Here is a 19,370-nt window from a genome sequence, read left to right on the forward strand (position 1 = left end):
GTAAATTTCCTGCCCTAAATTTAACCTGAGGGCATGAGGGGGGCAGCACAATGTCAAATAAAACTAGATCTGCCAACCTGTTGATCATTCTAACTGCAGAAACATTAAACAGGCATATACTGAAAGAGTTTATGCCACACACTATACCCAGGTCCCTGCCATTGGGAAGACAGTAAGGGAAGACAGTTTCAAAACTAATTTCTGTAACAGTTCTATAACAGATGTACCAAGTGCTCTGGAAACAGATGAATCAAGAGATTTGGAGGAATTATTGAATAGTCAGTTTCACAGAGGAATTGTTTATGCTGGGTCCCAAAGTGGGAATTGCCAAAAAGACAAGAGGGGAGAATGTGAAAGGCATTCTGGGCAGTGGAAATGGGCAAAGCAGGGAGTTGTGAAATGGTCTGGCCTGTTCATGGAAATACCGAAAGTGCAGCGAAGCTAGAAAGTAAGATGTCTGGTTGGAAGTAAGGAAAATGAGGCTCAAGAGTGCCTGGGTAGAGGCCAGAGCAGGTTGCCCAAAATGTAACATAGTGGCATATTGATTATTTTGAATAGAAGCTACTTAGGAAGCAACTGGTGCAAGGACAGGAAGACCCCCTGCTGTCCCACTGAAATCAAGAAACAAATTCCCCATAAGAAAAATATCCTCCCTGTACTATGATATAAAAAAAAAATCCTTATCACCAGAGACAGAGACTTTAATGCTGAGAAAGCTGCAGAAATATTTTTCTAATTCACCTCAGTCTAAATTCTGCTTAGAATTCCCTACTAATTAAAGCTCCCTAAACACCTGTTTTCTTTATCCTGTCAATTCCTCACAAATTCGTTGTCTCATTGTCTATAATATATAGCAACCGCCTGTGTTAGTCATTTCTTGAATTAGGCCTCTGTGGCTACATAATAAAACTTTGGTTTTTTTCCTCCTATTAATCTATCTCATGTAAATTTAATTCTTAATCCAGATTGGAGACCTTGAAGGGTAGAGGAAGAATGTTTCCTTTCCTCCTCTGGCATACAAAGCCAAAAGTCTGGTCTACCCTGTACCCTAGGATAGATAGCAAGGAGAGGAGGGAACAGGCTGGGCTAGTAAAAGCAGGAAAGTAACAGGATGGTGGGTGGTGTAAAAGCAGTTTCTATTGTATAGTTTGTGATAGACACATCAGAACTCTAAGAATAAATCCATTTCTAGCTGTTTATACAAGCCCACTTTTTATTCATTTATTTTTAAAGTTTTAGGTCTTCAAAAGTCCTTGGTTAAAATGTAAATCCTCCTAGAGGCGCCTGGGTGGCTCAGTGGGTTGAGCCTCTGCCTTCAGCTCAAGTCATGATCTCAGGGCCTTGGGATTATGATCTCAGGACCCTGGGATTATGACCTCAGGACCCTGGGATTGAGCCCCAAGTGGAGCTCTCTGATCAGCGGGGAGCCTGCTCCCCCTCCCCTGTCTGCCCTCTCTGCCTGCTTGTGATCTCTGTCTGTCAAATAAATAAATAAAATCTTTAAAAAAATACAAATTCTCCTAGAAAGAGGTACCACCTTGAGCCACTATCAGCTTTGTGCTGTTTGGTGACAACTGGCTGAGAGCAAGGCTCTGATGGACTTAAGCCCTGGGGCCACAGAGAACTGTTTTAGACACTGAAAAAGGGGGAAGATGGACTACTATGTTTTGAAAATACCATTTTGTTCTTGCTGCCTAAAATGAGACTGTAACTCTTATCCTAAAACATTAAACTCTCCTTTATGGTGTCTCATATTTCACACGATGCTAAATAACTGTAAATGCAGAGTAGATACTTATTGAATTGAATATGTCTTTGAACGAGACTCAAAATAATGCCATGTCTTTACAGGGGAGGATTAACTGGCTAATTTTCCAGATTTAATGAATAGGGTTGTTCTAATTTGTATAGTTATACTCCTTGGAAGGGTGTATGGCTGGGCTTGCTGATAATGGCTCAAACTGATACTTTTTCTAGAAGGATTGGCAATTTAACCAAAGACTTCTTAAGACTAAAAAAAATAAGGCCTGTTCTAATTCATGTAATGATATTTCTTAAAGGGTATATAAAAGTACTAGATATTTTTAAAATTACAAATATTACTATAGCTCAAAGGGAATGGACAAACAGAAAACTGCTTTTGCCATTCAAAGATAAACTTTCATACTAACATAAAGTATAGTTGAGAATTAATATTCAATTACATTCTAATAATAATAATATCTCCCAATCCAACATGATTATCAAAGGCCTTCAGTCTTCCAAGTTATATGTTGTCTCTAAAAGCACAGATTCTTGGCTCTTAAGTGCTAGCTCACTTTGAATGACCTGGTAGTCTAACTTACTATTTAAGTTTTCCTTAAATGAGTTTTGTGGAAAAAATATTTTTCTTTTTTATCTTGGCAACTAATAATAATCTTCTTTTGATATCCTAACAACCTTACTTTATTTTGTGACAGGTCACAAAATATTTAGCATGTCTTACATATTTAGCATGTCTTAATATGGATATGTAATTTTAATAATTTTTAAATTTAACATTTAGATTTTGTGACACAAACCAACTTAGATATGACTATATGATGTGTGAGGGCCAGACCTTTGTGCATTCTTGGACCCTTGGACCAATTTAAAAAGAAGAAAAACCTTCCATGTTTCTTTGTAAAACACCTTGTAAATCAAGAATAAAATAATTGGGCTAATTAAAACAGAAGCATATATATTCTATACACCTAAACATTTGCCAACCAACGTCAAACAAATTCTCAACATTAAAATACATTTCTCAAAGTTGAACTCACTGAAACCACAATAATCAAGAGATGCTATGTAGGACACCATACAATTATGGCCATTATCAGACTAAACCAGATTGGGCACTTAACACATATTCCATATATAGATACTTTCATCTTGTGAGTTCAACTCATACCTTAGAAACATTAATTAAACTTTACAGTGCTGCCAGATGAAGTATAGTTATTATTGGTATTCTTTTAATCAAGCAAATAAAATATGTAGCTATTTATAAAAGTAAATATACACATACAGGAAGAAATACAAAGATAGGACTAATTTTTCTTATCTCCATTCCCCTATTTCAACAGTTATGTCTCTAAAAAGAATTTGACCTGTTTCCTTCTTTTGATCACGGGGATTCCCCGAGGTGTTTGATTCTGAGTCTTCAGACATCTCGGAGCAGGGGCTTGTCAATGGACACAGAAGCCTTGCTATCCACAGATGGGATTTTCCTTAGAAGTAGGAGACACTGCTTGCTTAGAATACTAAAAATGTTTCTCCAGCAAGCATTGTTTAGGGATGTGTCTAGAAAACACAGCTGGTGGGTGAAAGGTAGTCCATGCTCCCTATCTGTCTTTCTGAAGGACCATCTCTGAAGCAGGGAAAGACAGGAAAGGCAAAGCAAGCTGGGGTGAGGGAGCCAATGTGACGTCATAATGAGGGCTTTGTGATGCTATCAACAGCAAGGGATGGCTATGGGATGACTGTGGTCAGAGCTTAAGCAAAGATGATCCAGCTACACAAGGTGAATTCACCTTTTGCCCATCATAGAGTTTAAAGCAAGGAGCTTGATAACAAATGCTAAACCCATGGTGCTAAGTACAATGTAAATAAATGACACAGATGTCATATTTTTAACAAAATCATTTATCCTCTACATAAAATATCAACTGACGACTTACTGACTTGGGTACATCAAACATTTGAAGACTTAGCCCCTTAGTTCAGAGACTTTACCTACAGTCATAACTGTGAACCATCTGGAAAGCAGATTTAAGGACTAACAATTAGGGCCAGGCAGTTTTCCTTGGGGTTTGGGGTGGAAGACTAGATCAGCCACAGATTACTTCCTTTGGTGCTGCCTAGCACTTGCTTATTGTGGAGTAGCTGGGCCTATTTTTAACCTTCCCTTCACTTTATCAATGACTCTCACAGTCCCTCCCACCATGCTTTAAGATTTGATCTTCCAGGGTGCCTGGGTGGCTCAGTTGGTTAAAGCCTCTGCCTTCGGCTCAGGTCATGATCCCAGGGTTCTGGGATTGAGCCCCACATCAGGCTCTCTGCTCAGCAGGGAGCCTGCTTCCTCCTCTCTCTCTGCCTGCCTCTCTGCCTACTTGTGATCTCTGTCTGCCAAATAAATAAATAAAATCTTTTAAAAAAAAAAAGATTTGATCTTCCAATGGCATTTTGCTTTTTTTTTTCGCAAGAACAAGGCCATTTTAGGCTTAAATCAGTAGTTCCCAGCTCCTCTGAGTAAGGGCCTCAACTATCACTATTTCTTTTTTAAAAAGATTTTATTTATTTATTAGACAGAGAGAGATACAGTGAGAGAGGGAACACAAGTAAGGGGAGGGTGAGAGGGAGAAGCAGGCTTCCTGCCAAGCAGGGAGCCTGATGTGGGGCTCCATCCAGGACCCTGGGATCATGACCAGACTGAAGGCAGGCACTTGACAGCTGAGCCGCCTAGGCGCCCCTCGCTTATCATTATTTCTAAGAAGTTCTCAGGGTGAACAATATACCTCCAAGACTGAGACCCTAGCTGTAGGTGAACTAAGCACCGTCATGATTTGAATGAGGCTGATAAGCCTATGTACCCTTTAATGCCTGAAATTTCACAATTATTTATTCATTCCTTTTGATAAAAATAGTCTCCTCCTCCCAGACTCCTTTTTTTTGAAATACAGATTAGTCAGGGAGGCTCAGTTCCTGACCCTTTAAGGTGAATGCTCCTTAAACAAAGGATAATACAAAAGTCCTAAGTGCCTGGAGGTAAACAGAACTTGGATTAGGCCTTACGATGGGGGTTGTGGGGGGTAAAGTTACCATCAAGGGAGGTAAGATTTCTGAGAGTACATTTTGCTGACCTCACAGTATTGCCTGGGGCCAATCCTGCTTTGTGATGACTGCATATTTAAGATCTAGTCAAGTTTATCTCAGCTGCCAAAAGCTTATTCAAAGAAATTTAAATATTTTTTATAAGCAAAACAAAGACCAGACATTGGGAATGTAGATTTGATGCTATCTATAAATGCCCAACTCTTAATTATTTGCCATATGGATGTTTCTATTGCCAAGTGCTCTGTTTTTCCTGATTCCATTAAATGTCCTTTATTCCCACCAATAGCTTTATTTTTCTTGCCAATTCATTTGGTCATTCAACAAAAATGTATTGAGCAACTACTCTGGGCAAGGCATGGTGCTAGATGTCATAAGGGAATACAGAACTAATACAAAATTCCATTTGTGGTTGATTTTACAGTTTTTCAAAGCACTTTCACACACAATCTTATTTTATCCTCATAACCACACTGAGATAGGTCAGGTGCCATCCCCATTTTACAGAGAGAAACAGGCTCAGGGAAGGAGGTTAAAATGACTTTCCAAAGACAAGAAGCATGCAGACTTAAACCAAACCCACTTTTTCTCCAAATCCAAATATGGTACTTCCCATAATTTCCAGTTTAGTAAGAAGACATGCCATAAAATTGTCTCAAGTAATAGTCAAGTTAGGAAAAGACATTCAGAGCCCCACTCACCAGGAGAGAAAAAAGAGGAGGAATAAAAAATTACTCATTTACTGAGATGACCCAACATAGTGCCCAATAGGAGACCAAGATTGGATTCAGTTCAGGCAGGACCCAGCATCAAGCAATGCACATTCAAGGAGACAGTAGCAATTTGCTTCTAGAGAATCATAATCAGTCCATTCTTTGGCTGGACGCTAAGCCAATGGCTGATCTTCACCAGAGGTAGAAACCAGCTCCCTCTATTAGCCAAATCCCTACAAACACTAACTTGCCTGAGGACCCGTTATGACCCACACTCATTGAGTATACAAAGACAACCCTTGCCCTCAAACAGTTCTCAATTGGCCTAGTGGGTGAGGCAGAAAATTAGAGGACAGACTGATAAAAGCTGCTACAGGAACACAGGAACACCTGCACAGCCTAGGAAGGTGGGGTGGGGTAAAGAAAAAGTGGGGGTGGGGAGTTATAAAATTGCTTCCAGAGAAAATAATAGCTTCCAGAGAAACTAATTCAATTTAAATCTGTGAGGGTAAGTGGGAATTAACCAGGCAAGAAGAATGGGGGACGGGCAAGGGGCACAAAGAAGGAAAACAGGGTGCAGGTTTAAATCCTGAAGGTGAGGGCTGCCTTGGTGAGTCAGCGGGTTAAAGCCTCTGCCTTCGGCTCAGGTCATGATTTCAGGGTCCTGGGATCGAGCCCCACATCGGGCTCTCTGCTCAGCAGGGAGCCTGCTTCCTCCTCTCTCTTTGCCTGCCTCTCTGCCTACTTGTGATCTCTGTCAAATAAATAAACAAAATCTTAAAAAAAAGTTAAAAAAAATAAATCCTGAAGATGAGAAAGACCAAGACATATGCAGGATCTGCAAGGAAACTAGTTCTCAGGGAATTGTTTGTCTTAACTGGAACCCATGGAGTGTTAAGGAGGGAAATCAAGGCACCATCCCAGTCTCAAACTGGTATAATAATGCTTAGGCCTCTTAGTACCAGGCCTTCCTCCTATCCCATACTTGCCATTGGAGCTGTGGCTACTGATGATAATTCTTGCTTTGAGCCACAGTGGTTCAGGAGTTGGTTGGGGGGAGAGCGTGCATGGGGACAGATAAGCATGGGAAATAGGGTAATGAGAAAGAAATGAGATGCACATGTGACCACAATACTGGACAATGCTACCAGAATTCAGATGAACTAGAGCAGAATTTGAGAAAGGATAGTCAGTGGAATGAGCCCAGCCAGCTGCCTATTTGATAAAGAAAGTTTTATTGGAGGGGCTTCTGGGTGGCATAGTCTGTTTGGCATCTGACTCTTGGTATTAGCTCAGATCTGATCTCAGGGTCGCGAGACTGATCCCCGCATCGGGCTCTACGCTCAGCATGGAGTCTGCTTAAGTTTCTCTCCCTCTCCCTCTGCCCCTCACCACTTCACCCTTTCTCTCTCTCTCTCACTGAAATAATGAAATCTTTTTTTTAAATTAAGTTTTATTGGAATACTGTCATACTCATTCATCTACATATTTTTTGTGGCTGCTTTTGTGCTAAAACAACAGAGTTCAGTAGTTTGGACAGACCATAGGGCCAGCAAGAGCCTAAAATATTTCCTGTCCAGTCCTTTACAGAAAAAAGAAATGCTGACCTTTGCCCTCTAATATACTAAGTATATAATAGATATATGGAGACCGTATAGTGGTAGCACAACACCCTAAGGATTTTCTGTTCCTAGTCTGTACCACCTTTGATACAGACCTCAGAAAACAGCAAGAGAGTATTCTTTGATAGAATGACTAAATAAATTGGGGTATATTCACACAATGAACTACTATACAACATTGAAAAACTAATTACAGGGGCACCTGGGTGGCTCAGTGGGTTGAAGCCTCTGCCTTCAGCTCAGGTCATGATCCCAGGGAACTGGGATCGAGCCCTGCATCAGGCTCTCTGCTAGGCGGGGAGCCTGCTTCCCTTCCTCTCTCTCTGCCTCTCTCTCTGCCTACTTGTGATCTCTCTGTCAAATAAATAAATAAAATCTTTTAAAAAAATTAATTACAGCTATGTGCATAAATCACAAAAATAATTATATGAAAAAAGCAGTAATTACAGAATATATACAGTTGATAACTTTTTGTAAAGCTCAAAAATAAGGGGTAGAAAATATGGTAAAACCATTAAAATATAGAAGGGAAAAAATAAACACAAAATCCAGGATAGGGGATTGCTCTGGGGTAAGCAAGGGGGAGAATTTAGGTAGATTCAAAAGCATTGGTAATATTCTAGTTCTTAGGTTGACGGTGGGTTCATGGGTGTTTGTTTTCTTATTATGCTCCATAAATTACATGTTACATATGTTCTTCTGTATGTATTAAAATTATATAATAACATTTTTTATTTTTATTATTATATTTTTTAAGTAGCCTCCACATGGGGCTTGAACTCATGACTGTGAGAGCGAGATCTGGGCTGAGATCAAGAGTCAGACATCTAGGGGCGCCTGGGTGGCTCAGTGGGTTAAGCCGCTGCCTTCGGCTCGGGTCATGATCTCAGGGTCCTGGGATCGAGTCCCGCATCAGACTCTCTGCTCAGCAGGGAGCCTGCTTCCCTTCCTCTCTCTCTACCTGCCTCTCCATCTACTTGTGATTTCTCTCTGTCAAATAAATAAATAAAATCTATAAAAAAAAAAAAAAAGAGTCAGACATCTAACCGACTGAGACCCAGGTGACCCATAATAAGTTAGTTTAAAGTGTAGACAGGCACCAAAATGCCTGTCTGGCGTAATCGGTAGAGCATGCGACTCTGTGAGTTCAAGCCTCATGTTGGGCATAGAGATTTTTTTTTTAAAGATTTTTAAAATTTATTTGGGAGAGAGAACAGGAGAGGGGTAGAGGGAGAGAATCTTCAAGCAGACTTCCTGCTGAACATGGAGCCTGACATGGGGCTGGATGTCACTGCCCATGAGATCATGACCTGAGTCAAAAGCAAGAGTCAGACGATTAACTCATTGAGCCACCCAGATGCCCCTGGGCATAGAGAAATCCTTTTAAAGAAAAAGGGGGAAAGGAAGGGGTTTTTGGTTGTTTTTTAAAGATTTTCTTTATTTATTTGACAGAGATCACAAGTATGCAGAGAGGTAGGCAGAGAGAGGGGGGAAGCAGGCTCCCTGCTGAGCAGAGAGCCCATCTTGGGACTCGATCCCAGGACCCTGAGATCATGACCTGAGTCGAAGGCAGAGGCTTTAACCCACTGAGCCACCCAGGTATCCCAAAAAGGTAGTTTAAATATAATAATAATAATAATAATAATAATAATAATAATAAAGTATAAAGACCAAGTGGTGAGTTGTTGAACACTAGAGCATAGCAGTTTGGAGAAAGAATAGCTGGCAGAGATGGCATGACAACTGGGACTGATTTTTGGAACATTTAGGCATTTCTCATGGATTCCATTGGAAACCTGGGGGAATCCCCATGCAACCCAGTGAAAGAACAGACTTTCCATGGTCCGCAAGATGGGAACTTAGAGTTATTGTAATTGTTTATTAATTATACAAATCTGAACTTAGTTTGTAGTATCAGGATGGCAAGATCTGGAAACCTATGGGTTACTTGGGAAAGGGAACAGTGTGTACAAACGTACGGATCTATGAGAAAAACCATGAATCATTTAAGCAAATGCAGGTATTACCACACTGTGACACTGATGTGCAGTGGCTTTGATGGAGGGATGGTGAGAGATGAAGACAAAGAGGCAGGTGGAGTTCAGATCATACATTACATGCCATTCTCCAGAGTTTGGATTTGATCCAGTAGGTCATGGGTAACCACTGAAGGGCTTTAAGCAGGGAAGAGAATAATATGATCAGCTGTACATTTAGAGATATCCTGGTCTCAGGGCGCCTGGGTAGCTCAGATGGTTAAGCATCTGCCTTTGGCTCAGGTCATGATCTCCAAGTCCTGGGATCAAGCCCAACCCTGGGCTGCCAGCTCAGTGGTGAGTCTGCTTCTCCCTCTCCCTCTGCCTCTTTCCTTCTTTGTGAGATGTCCAGGTCTCAAGAACCTTTAACCACAAAATAAGGTGATACCTCACCTTTCTATTCCCCAACTAAACCCATTCCCTAAAGCTAATTTCAGTTAATAGTTTGCTAATTAAAGTCTTTATCTTTGGGTGCCTGAGTGCTCAGTCGTTAAGCCTTTGGCTTGGGTCATGATCCCAGCGTCCTTGGATCAAGCCCTGTATTGAGCCGGTCATCGAGCCCAGCGTCGAGCCCCGAGTCAAGCACCAAGTCTTTATCTTTGGGTGCCCGTGGCTCAGTCGTTAAGGGTCTGCCTTTGGCCTGGGTCATGATCCCAGCGTCCTTGGATCAAGGCCTGTATTGAGCCGGGCATCGAGCCCAGCGTCGAGCCCCGAGTCAAGCACCAAGTCTTTATCTTTGGGTGCCTGAGTGGCTCAGTCGTTAAGGGTCTGCCTTTGGCTTGGGTCATGATCCCAGCGTCCTTGGATCAAGCCCTGTACTGAGCCGGGCATCGAGCCCAGCGTCGAGGTCCGAATCAAGCACCAAGTCTTTATCTTTGGGTGCCTGAGTGCTCAGTCGTTAAGGGTCTGCCTTTGGCCTGGGTCATGATCCCAGCGTCCTTGGATCAAGCCCTTCATTGAGCCGGGCATCGAGCCCAGCGTGGAGCCCCGAGTCAAGCACCAAGTCTTTATCTTTGGGTGCCTGAGTGCTCAGTCGTTAAGGGTCTGCCTATGGCTTGGGTCACGATCCCAGCGTCCTTCGATCAAGCTCTGTATTGAGCCGGGCATCGAGTCCAGCGTCGAGCCCCGAGTCAGGCACCAAGTCTTGATCTTTGGGTGCCTGAGTGGCTCAGTCGTTAAGGGTCTGCCATTGGCTTGGGTCATGATCCCAGCGTCCTTGGATCAAGCCCTGTATTGAGCCGGGCATCGAGCCCAGCGTCGAGCCCCCGAGTCAAGCACCAAGTCTTTATCTTTGGGTGAGTGAGTGGCTCAATGGTTAAGGATCTGCCTTTGGCCTGGGTCATGATCCCAGCGTCCTTGGATCAAACCCTGTATTGAGCCGGGCATCGAGCCCAGCGTCGAGCCCCGAGTCAAGCACCAAGTCTTTATCTTTGGGTGCCTGAGTGGCTCAGTCATTAAGGGTCTGCCTTTGGCCTGGGTCATGATCCCAGCGTCCTTGGATCAAGCCCTTCATTGAGCCGGGCATCGAGCCCAGCGTCGAGCCCCGAGTCAAGCACCAAGTCTTTATCTTTGGGTGCCTGAGTGGCTCAGTCGTTAAGGGTCTGCCTTTGGCTTGGGTCATGATTCCAGCGTCCTTCGATCAAGCTCTGTATTGAGCCGGGCATCGAGTCCAGCGTCGAGCCCCGAGTCAAGCACCAAGTCTTGATCTTTGGGTGCCTGAGTGGCTCAGTCGTTAAGGGTCTGCCTTTGGCTTGGGTCATGATCCCAGCGTCCTTGGATCAAGCCCTGTATTGAGCCGGGCATCGAGCCCAGCGTCGAGCCCCGAGTCAAGCACCAAGTCTTTATCTTTGGGTGCCTGAGTGGCTCAGTCATTAAGGGTCTGCCTTTGAACTGGGTCATGATCCCAGCGTCCTTGGATCAAGCCCTGTATTGAGCCGAGCATCGAGCCCTGCATCGAGCCCTGAGTCAAGCACCAAGTCTTTATCTTTGGGTGCCTGAGTGGCTCAGTCGTTAAGGGTCTGCCTTTGGCTTGGGTCATGATCCCAGCGTCCGGGGATCAAGCCCTGTATTGAGACGGGCATCGAGCCCAGCGTCGAGGCCCGAGTCAAGCACCAAGTCTTGATCTTTGGGTGCGTGAGTGGCTCAGTGGTTAAGGATCTGCCTTTGGCCTGGGTCATGATCCCACCGTCCTTGGATCAAGCCCTGTATTGAGCTGGGCATCGAGCCCAGCGTCGAGCCCCGAGTCAAGGACCAAGTCTTTATCTTTGGGTGCCTGAGTGGCTCAGTCATTAAGGGTCTGCCTTTGGCCTGGGTCATGATCCCAGCGTCCTTGGATCAAGCCCTTCATTGAGCCGGGCATCGAGCCGAGCGTCGAGCCCCGAGTCAAGCACCAAGTCTTTATCTTTGGGTGCCTGAGTGGCTCAGTCGTTAAGGGTCTGCCTTTGGCTTGGGTCATGATTCCAGCGTCCTTCGATCAAGCTCTGTATTGAGCCGGGCATCGAGTCCAGCGTCGAGCCCCGATTCAAGCACCAAGTCTTGATCTTTGGGTGCGTGAGTGGCTCAGTCGTTAACGGTCTGCCTTTGGCTTGGGTCATGATCCCAGCGTCCTTGGATCAAGCCCTGTATTGAGCTGGGCATCGAGCCCAGCGTCGAGCTCCGAATCAAGCACCAAGTCTTTATCTTTGGGTGCCTGAGTGCTCAGTCGTTAAGGGTCTGCCTTTGGCTTGGGGAATGATCCCAGCGTCCTTGGATCAAGCCCTCTATTGAGCCGGGCATCGAGCCCAGCGTCGAGCCCCGAGTAAAGCACCAAGTCTTTATCTTTGGGTGTCTGAGTGGCTCAGTCGTTAAGGGTCTGCCTTTGACCTGGGTCATGATCCCAGCGTCCTTGGATCAAGCCCTGTATTGAGCCGGGCATCGAGCCCAGCATCGAGCCCCCGAGTCAAGCACCAAGTCTTTATCTTTGGGTGCCTGAGTGGCTCAGTCGTTAAGGGTCTGCCTTTGGCTTGGGTCATGATCCCAGCGTCCTTGGATCAAGCCCTGTATTGAGCCGGGCATCGAGCCCAGCGTCGAGCCCCCGAGTCAAGCACCAAGTCTTTATCTTTGGGTGCCTGAGTGGCTCAGTCGTTAAGGGTCTGCCTTTCGCTTGGGTCATGATCCCAGCGTCCTTGGATCAAGCCCTATATTGAGCTGGGCATCGAGCCCTGCATCGAGCCCCGAGTCAAGCACCAAGTCTTTATCTTTGGGTGGCTGAGTGGCTCAGTCGTTAAGGGTCTGCCTTTGGCTTGGGTCATGATCCCAGCGTCCTTGGATCAAGCCCTGTATTGAGCTGGGCATCGAGCCCAGCGTCGAGCCCCGAGTCAAGGACCAAGTCTTTATCTTTGGGTGCCTGAGTGGCTCAGTCATTAAGGGTCTGCCTTTGGCCTGGGTCATGATCCCAGCGTCCTTGGATCAAGCCCTTCATTGAGCCGGGCATCGAGCCCAGCGTCGAGCCCCGAGTCAAGCACCAAGTCTTTATCTTTGGGTGCCTGAGTGGCTCAGTCGTTAAGGGTCTGCCTTTGGCTTGGGTCATGATTCCAGCGTCCTTCGATCAAGCTCTGTATTGAGCCGGGCATCGAGTCCAGCGTCGAGCCCCGATTCAAGCACCAAGTCTTGATCTTTGGGTGCCTGAGTGGCTCAGTCGTTAAGGGTCTGCCTTTGGCTTGGGTCATGATCCCAGCGTCCTTGGATCAAGCCCTGTATTGAGCTGTGCATCGAGCCCTGCATCGAGCCCCGAGTCAAGCACCAAGTCTTTATCTTTGGGTGCCTGAGTGGCTCAGTCATTAAGGGTCTGCCTTTGGTCTGGGTCATGATCCCAGCGTCCTTGGATCAAGCTCTGTATTGAGCCGGGCATCGAGCCCTGAATCGAGCCCTGAGTCAAGCACCAAGTCTTGATCTTTGGGTGCCTGAGTGGCTCAGTCGTTAAGGGTCTGCCGTTGGCTTGGGTCATGATCCCAGCGTCCTTGGATCAAGCCCTGTATTGAGCCGGGCATCGAGCCCTGCATCGAGCCCCGAGTCAAGCACCAAGTCTTTATCTTTGGGTGCCTGAGTGCTCAGTCATTAAGGGTCTGCCTTTGGTCTGGGTCATGATCCCAGCGTCCTTGGATCAAGCCCTGTATTGAGCCGGGCATCGAGCCCAGCGTCGAGCCCCGAGTCAAGCACCAAGTCTTTATCTTTGGGTGCCTGAGTGGCTCAGTCGTTAAGGGTCTGCCTTTGGCTTGGGTCATGATCCCAGTGTCCTTGGATCAAGCCCTGTATTGAGCCGGGCATCGAGCCCAGCGTCGAGCCCCCGAGTCAAGCACCAAGTCTTTATCTTTGGGTGCGTAAGTGGCTCAGTGGTTAAGGATCTGCCTTTGGCCTGGGTCATGATCCCAGCGTCCTTGGATCAAGCCCTGTATTGAGCTGGGCATCGAGCCCAGCGTCGAGCCCCGAGTCAAGGACCAAGTCTTTATCTTTGGGTGCCTGAGTGGCTCAGTCATTAAGGGTCTGCCTTTGGCCTGGGTCATGATCCCAGCGTCCTTGAATCAAGCCCTTCATTGAGCCGGGCATCGAGCCCAGCGTCGAGCCCCGAGTCAAGCACCAAGTCTTTATCTTTGGGTGCCTGAGTGGCTCAGTCGTTAAGGGTCTGCCTTTGGCTTGGGTCATGATTCCAGCGTCCTTCGATCAAGCTCTGTATTGAGCCGGGCATCGAGTCCAGCGTCGAGCCCCGATTCAAGCACCAAGTCTTGATCTTTGGGTGCCTGAGTGGCTCAGTCGTTAAGGGTCTGCCTTTGGCTTGGGTCATGATCCCAACGTCCTTGGATCAAGCCCTGTATTGAGCCGGGCATCGAGCCCTGCATCGAGCCCCGAGTCAAGCACCAAGTCTTTATCTTTGGGTGCCTGAGTGGCTCAGTCGTTAAGGGTCTGCCTTTGGTTGGGTCATGATCCCAGCGTCCTTGGATCAAGCCCTGTATTGAGCTGGGCATCGAGCCCAGCGTCGAGCTCCGAATCAAGCACCAAGTCTTTATCTTTGGGTGCCTGAGTGCTCAGTCGTTAAGGGTCTGCCTTTGGCTTGGGTCATGATCCCAGCGTCCTTGGATCAAGCCTTGTATTGAGCCGGGCATCGAGCCCAGCGTCGAGCCCCGAGTCAAGCACCAAGTCTTTATCTTTGGGTTTCTGAGTGGCTCAGTCGTTAAGGGTCTGCCTTTGACCTGGGTCATGATCCCAGCGTCCTTGGATCAAGCCCTGTATTGAGCCGGGCATCGAGCCCAGCGTCGAGCCCCCGAGTCAAGCACCAAGTCTTTATCTTTGGGTGCGTGAGTGGCTCAGTCGTTAAGGGTCTGCCTTTGGCTTGGGTCATGATCCCAGCGTCCTTGGATCAAGCCCTGTATTGAGCCGGGCACCGAGCCCAGCATCAAGCCCCGAGTCAAGCACCAAGTCTTTATCTTTGGGTGCCTGAGTGGCTCAGTCGTTAAGGGTCTGCCTTTGTCCTGGGTCATGATCCCAGCGTCCTTGGATCAAGCCCTCTATTGAGCCGGGCATCGAGCCCAGCGTCGAGCCCCGAGTCAGGCACCAAGTCTTGATCTTTGGGTGCCTGAGTGGCTCAGTCGTTAAGGGTCTGCCTTTGGCTTGGGTCATGATCCCAGCGTCCTTGGATCAAGCCCTGTATTGAGCCGGGCATCGAGCCCATCGTCGAGCCCCGAGTCAAGCACCAAGTCTTTATCTTTGGGTGCGTAAGTGGCTCAGTGGTTAAGGATCTGCCCTTGGCCTGGGTCATGATCCCAGCGTCCTTGGATCAAGCCCTGTATTGAGCCGGGCATCGAGCCCTGCATCGAGGCCCGAGTCAAGCACCAAGTCTTTATCTTTGGGTGCCTGAGTGGCTCAGTCATTAAGGGTCTGCCTTTGGCTTGGGTCATGATCCCAGCGTCCTTGGATCAAGCCCTGTATTGAGCCGGGCATCGAGCCCAGCGTCGAGCCCCGAGTCAAGCACCAAGTCTTTATCTTTGGGTGCCTGAGTGGCTCAGTCGTTAAGGGTCTGCCTTTGGCTTGGGTCATGATCCCAGTGTCCTTGGATCAAGCCCTGTATTGAGCAGGGCATCGAGCCCAGCGTCGAGCCCCCGAGTCAAGCACCAAGTCTTTATCTTTGGGTGCGTAAGTGGCTCAGTGGTTAAGGATCTGCCTTTGGCCTGGGTCATGATCCCAGCGTCCTTGGATCAAGCCCTGTATTGAGCTGGGCATCGAGGCCAGCGTCGAGCCCCGAGTCAAGGACCAAGTCTTTATCTTTGGGTGCCTGAGTGGCTCAGTCATTAAGGGTCTGCCTTTGGTCTGAGTCATGATTCCAGCGTCCTTGGATGAAGCCCTGTATTGAGCCGGGCATCGAGCCCTGCATCGAGCCCTCAGTCAAGCACCAAGTCTTTATCTTTGGGTGCCTGAGTGGCTCAGTCGTTAAGGGTCTGCCTTTGGCTTGGGTCATGATCCCAGTGTCCTTGGATCAAGCTCTGTATTGAGCCTGGCATAGAGCCCAGCGTCGAGCTCGGAGTCAAGCACCAAGTCTTTATATTTGGGTGCCTGAGTGGCTCAGTCATTAAGGGTCTGCCTTTGGCCTGGGTCATGATCCCAGCGTCCTTGCATCAAGCCCTTCATTGAGCCGGGCATCGAGCCCAGCGTGGAGCCCCGAGTCAAGCACCAAGTCTTTATCTTTGGGTGCCTGAGTGCTCAGTCGTTAAGGGTCTGCCTTTGGCTTCGGTCATGATCCCAGCGTCCTTCGATCAAGCTCTGTATTGAGCCGGGCATCGAGTCCAGCGTCGAGCCCCGAGTCAGGCACCAAGTCTTGATCTTTGGGTGCCTGAGTGGCTCAGTCGTTAAGGGTCTGCCTTTGGCTTGGGTCATGATCCCAGCGTCCTTGGATCAAGCCCTGTATTGAGCCGGGCATCGAGCCCAGCGTCGAGCCCCGAGTCAAGCACCAAGCCTTTATCTTTGGGTGCCTGAGTGGCTCAGTCATTAAGGGTCTGCCTTTGGTCTGGGTCATGATCCCAGCGTCCTTGGATCAAGCCCTGTATTGAGCCGGGCATCGAGCCCTGCATCGAGCCGTGAGTCAAGCAGCAAGTCTTTATCTTTGGGTGCCTGAGTGGCTCAGTCGTTAAGGATCTGCCTTTGGCTTGGGTCATGATCCCAGCGTCCTTGGATCAAGCCCTGTATTGAGCCGGGCATTGAGCCCAGCGTCAAGCCCCCGAGTCAAGCACCAAGTCTTTATCTTTGGGTGCGTGAGTGGCTCAGTGGTTAAGGATCTGCCTTTGGCCTGGGTCATGATCCCAGCGTCCTTGGATCAAGCCCTGTATTGAGCTGGGCATCGAGCCCAGCGTCGAGCCCCGAGTCAAGCACCAAGTCTTTATCTTTGGGTGCCTGAGTGGCTCAGTCATTAAGGGTCTGCCTTTGGCCTGGGTCATGATCCCAGCGTCCTTGGATCAAGCCCTTCATTGAGCCGGGCTTCGAGCCCAGCGTCGAGCCCCGAGTCAAGCACCATGTCTTTATCTTTGGGTGCCTGAGTGGCTCAGTCGTTAAGGGTCTGCCTTTGGCTTGGGTCATGATTCCAGCGTCCTTCGATCAAGCTCTGTATTGAGCCGGGCATCGAGTCCAGCGTCGAGCCCCGAGAGAAGCACCAAGTCTTGATCTTTGGGTGCCTGAGTGGCTCAGTCGTTAAGGGTCTGTCTTTGGCTTGGGTCATGATCCCAGCGTCCTTGGATCAAGCCCTGTATTGAGCCGGGCATCGAGCCCAGCGTCGAGCCCCGAGTAAAGCACCAAGTCTTTATCTTTGGGTGCCTGAGTGGCTCAGTCATTAAGGGTCTGCCTTTGGTCTGGGTCATGATCCCAGCGTCCTTGGATCAAGCCCTGTATTGAGCCGGGCATCGAGCCCAGCGTCGAGCCCCGAGTCAAGCACCAAGTCTTTATCGTTGGGTGCCTGAGTGGCTCAGTCGTTAAGGGCCTGCCTTTGGCTTGGGTCATGATCCCAGCGTCCTTGGATCAAGCCCTTCATTGAGCCGGGCATCGAGCCCAGCGTGGTGCCCCGAGTCAAGCACCAAGTCTTTATCTTTGGGTGCCTGAGTGCTCAGTCGTTAAGGGTCTGCCTTTAGCTTGGGTCATGATCCCAGCGTCCTTCGATCAAGCTCTGTATTGAGCCGGGCATCGAGTCCAGCGTCGAGCCCCGAGTCAGGCAGCAAGTCTTGATCGTTGGGTGCCTGAGTGGCTCAGTAGTTAAGGGTCTGCCTTTGGTCTGGGTCATGATCCCAGCGTCCTTGGATCAAGCCCTGTATTGAGCCGGGCATCGAGCCCTGCATCGAGCCCTCAGTCAAGCACCAAGTCTTTATCTTTGGGTGCCTGAGTGGCTCTGTCGTTAAGGGTCTGCCTTTGGCTTGGGTCATGATCCCAGTGTCCTTGGATCAAGCTCTGTATTGAGCCTGGCATAGAGCCCAGCGTCGAGCTCCGAGTCAAATACCAAGTCTTTATCTTTGGGTGCCTGAGTGGCTCAGTCGTTAAGGGTCTGCCTTTGGCCTGGGTCATGATCCCAGCGTCCTTGCATCAAGCCCTTCATTGAGCCGGGCATCGAGTCCAGCGTCGAGCCCCGAGTCAGGCACCAAGTCTTGATCTTTGGGTGCCTGAGTGGCTCAGTCGTTAAGGGTCTGCCTTTGGCTTGGGTCATGATCCCAGCGTCCTTGGATCAAGCCCTGTATTGAGCCGGGCATCGAGCCCTGCGTCGAGCCCCGAGTCACGCACCAAGTCTTTATCTTTGGGTGCCTGAGTGGCTCAGTCATTAAGGGTCTGCCTTTGGTCTGGGTCATGATCCCAGCGTCCTTGGATCAAGCCCTGTATTGAGCCGGGCATCGAGCCCTGCATCGAGCCCTGAGTCAAGCACCAAGTCTTTATCTTTGGGTGCCTGAGTGGCTCAGTCGTTAAGGGTCTGCCTTTGGCTTGGGTCATGATCCCAGCGTCCTTGGATCAAGCCCTGTATTGAGCCGGGCATCTAGCCCAGTGTCGAGCCCCCGAGTCAAGCACCAAGTCTTTATCTTTGGGTGCGTGAGTGGCTCAGTGGTTAAGGATCTGCCTTTGGCCTGGGTCATGATCCCAGCGTCCTTGGATCAAGCCCTGTATTGAGCTGGGCATCGAGCCCATCGTCGAGCCCCGAGTCAAGCACCAAGTCTTTATCTTTGGGTGCCTGAGTGGCTCAGTCATTAAGGGTCTGCCTTTGGCATGGGTCATGATCCCAGCGTCCTTGGATCAAGCCCTTCATTGAGCCGGGCATCGAGCCCAGCGTCGAGCCCCGAGTCAAGCACCATGTCTTTATCTTTGGGTGCCTGAGTGGCTCAGTCGTTAAGGGTCTGCCTTTGGCTTGGGTCATGATTCCAGCGTCCTTTGATCAAGCTCTGTATTGAGCCGGGCATCGAGTCCACCGTCGAGCCCCGAGACAAGCACCAAGTCTTGATCTTTGGGTGCCTGAGTGGCTCAGTCGTTAAGGGTTTGCCTTTGGCTTGGGTCATGATCCCAGCGTCCTTGGATCAAGCCCTGTATTGAGCCGGGCATCGAGCCCAGCGTCGAGCCCCGAGTCAAGCACCAAGTCTTTATCTTTGGGTGCCTGAGTGGCTCAGTCATTAAGGGTCTGCCTTTGGTCTGGGTCATGATCCCAGCGTCCTTGGATCAAGCCCTGTATTGAGCCGGGCATCGAGCCCTGCATCGAGCCCTGAGTCAAGCACCAAGTCTTTATCTTTGGGTGCCTGAGTGGCTCAGTCGTTAAGGGTCTGCCTTTGGCTTGGGTCATGATCCCAGCGTCCTTAGATCAAGCCCTGTATTGAGCCGGGCATCGAGCCCAGCGTCGAGCCCCCGAGTCAAGCACCAAGTCTTTATCTTTGGGTGCGTGAGTGGCTCAGTGGTTAAAGATCTGCATTTGGCCTGGGTCATGATCCCAGCGTCCTTGGATCAAGCACTGTATTGAGCTGGGCATCGAGGCCAGCGTCGAGCCCCGAGTCAAGCACCAAGTCTTTATCTTTGCGTGCCTGAGTGGCTCAGTCATTAAGGGTCTGCCTTTGGCCTGGGTCATGATCCCAGCGTCCTTGGATCAAGCCCTTCATTGAGCCGGGCAT

General features: G+C 48.6%; 1 protein-coding gene across 3 annotated transcripts in view; it reads right to left on the reverse strand.

Moving 5' to 3' along the window:
• The window catches only part of CUL4B (cullin 4B), a 109,085-nt gene that overhangs the window by 38,910 nt on the left and 50,805 nt on the right, over positions 1 to 19,370 (reverse strand). For 2 of the 3 annotated variants that reach the window (XM_059158538.1, XM_059158536.1), the window contains exon 1: positions 3,132 to 3,383. The exons of the other annotated variant lie outside the window; for it this stretch is intronic. In XM_059158538.1, coding sequence (XP_059014521.1) covers positions 3,132 to 3,192 — 61 coding nt within the window. In that variant the 5' untranslated portion in view covers positions 3,193 to 3,383. Of the gene's footprint in view, positions 1 to 3,131; positions 3,384 to 19,370 lie in introns of those variants that run through there. 3 annotated transcript variants of the gene reach the window in all.

Source organism: Mustela lutreola, chromosome X, assembly GCF_030435805.1.
Source record: "Mustela lutreola isolate mMusLut2 chromosome X, mMusLut2.pri, whole genome shotgun sequence".
Taxonomy (NCBI): domain Eukaryota; kingdom Metazoa; phylum Chordata; class Mammalia; order Carnivora; family Mustelidae; genus Mustela; species Mustela lutreola.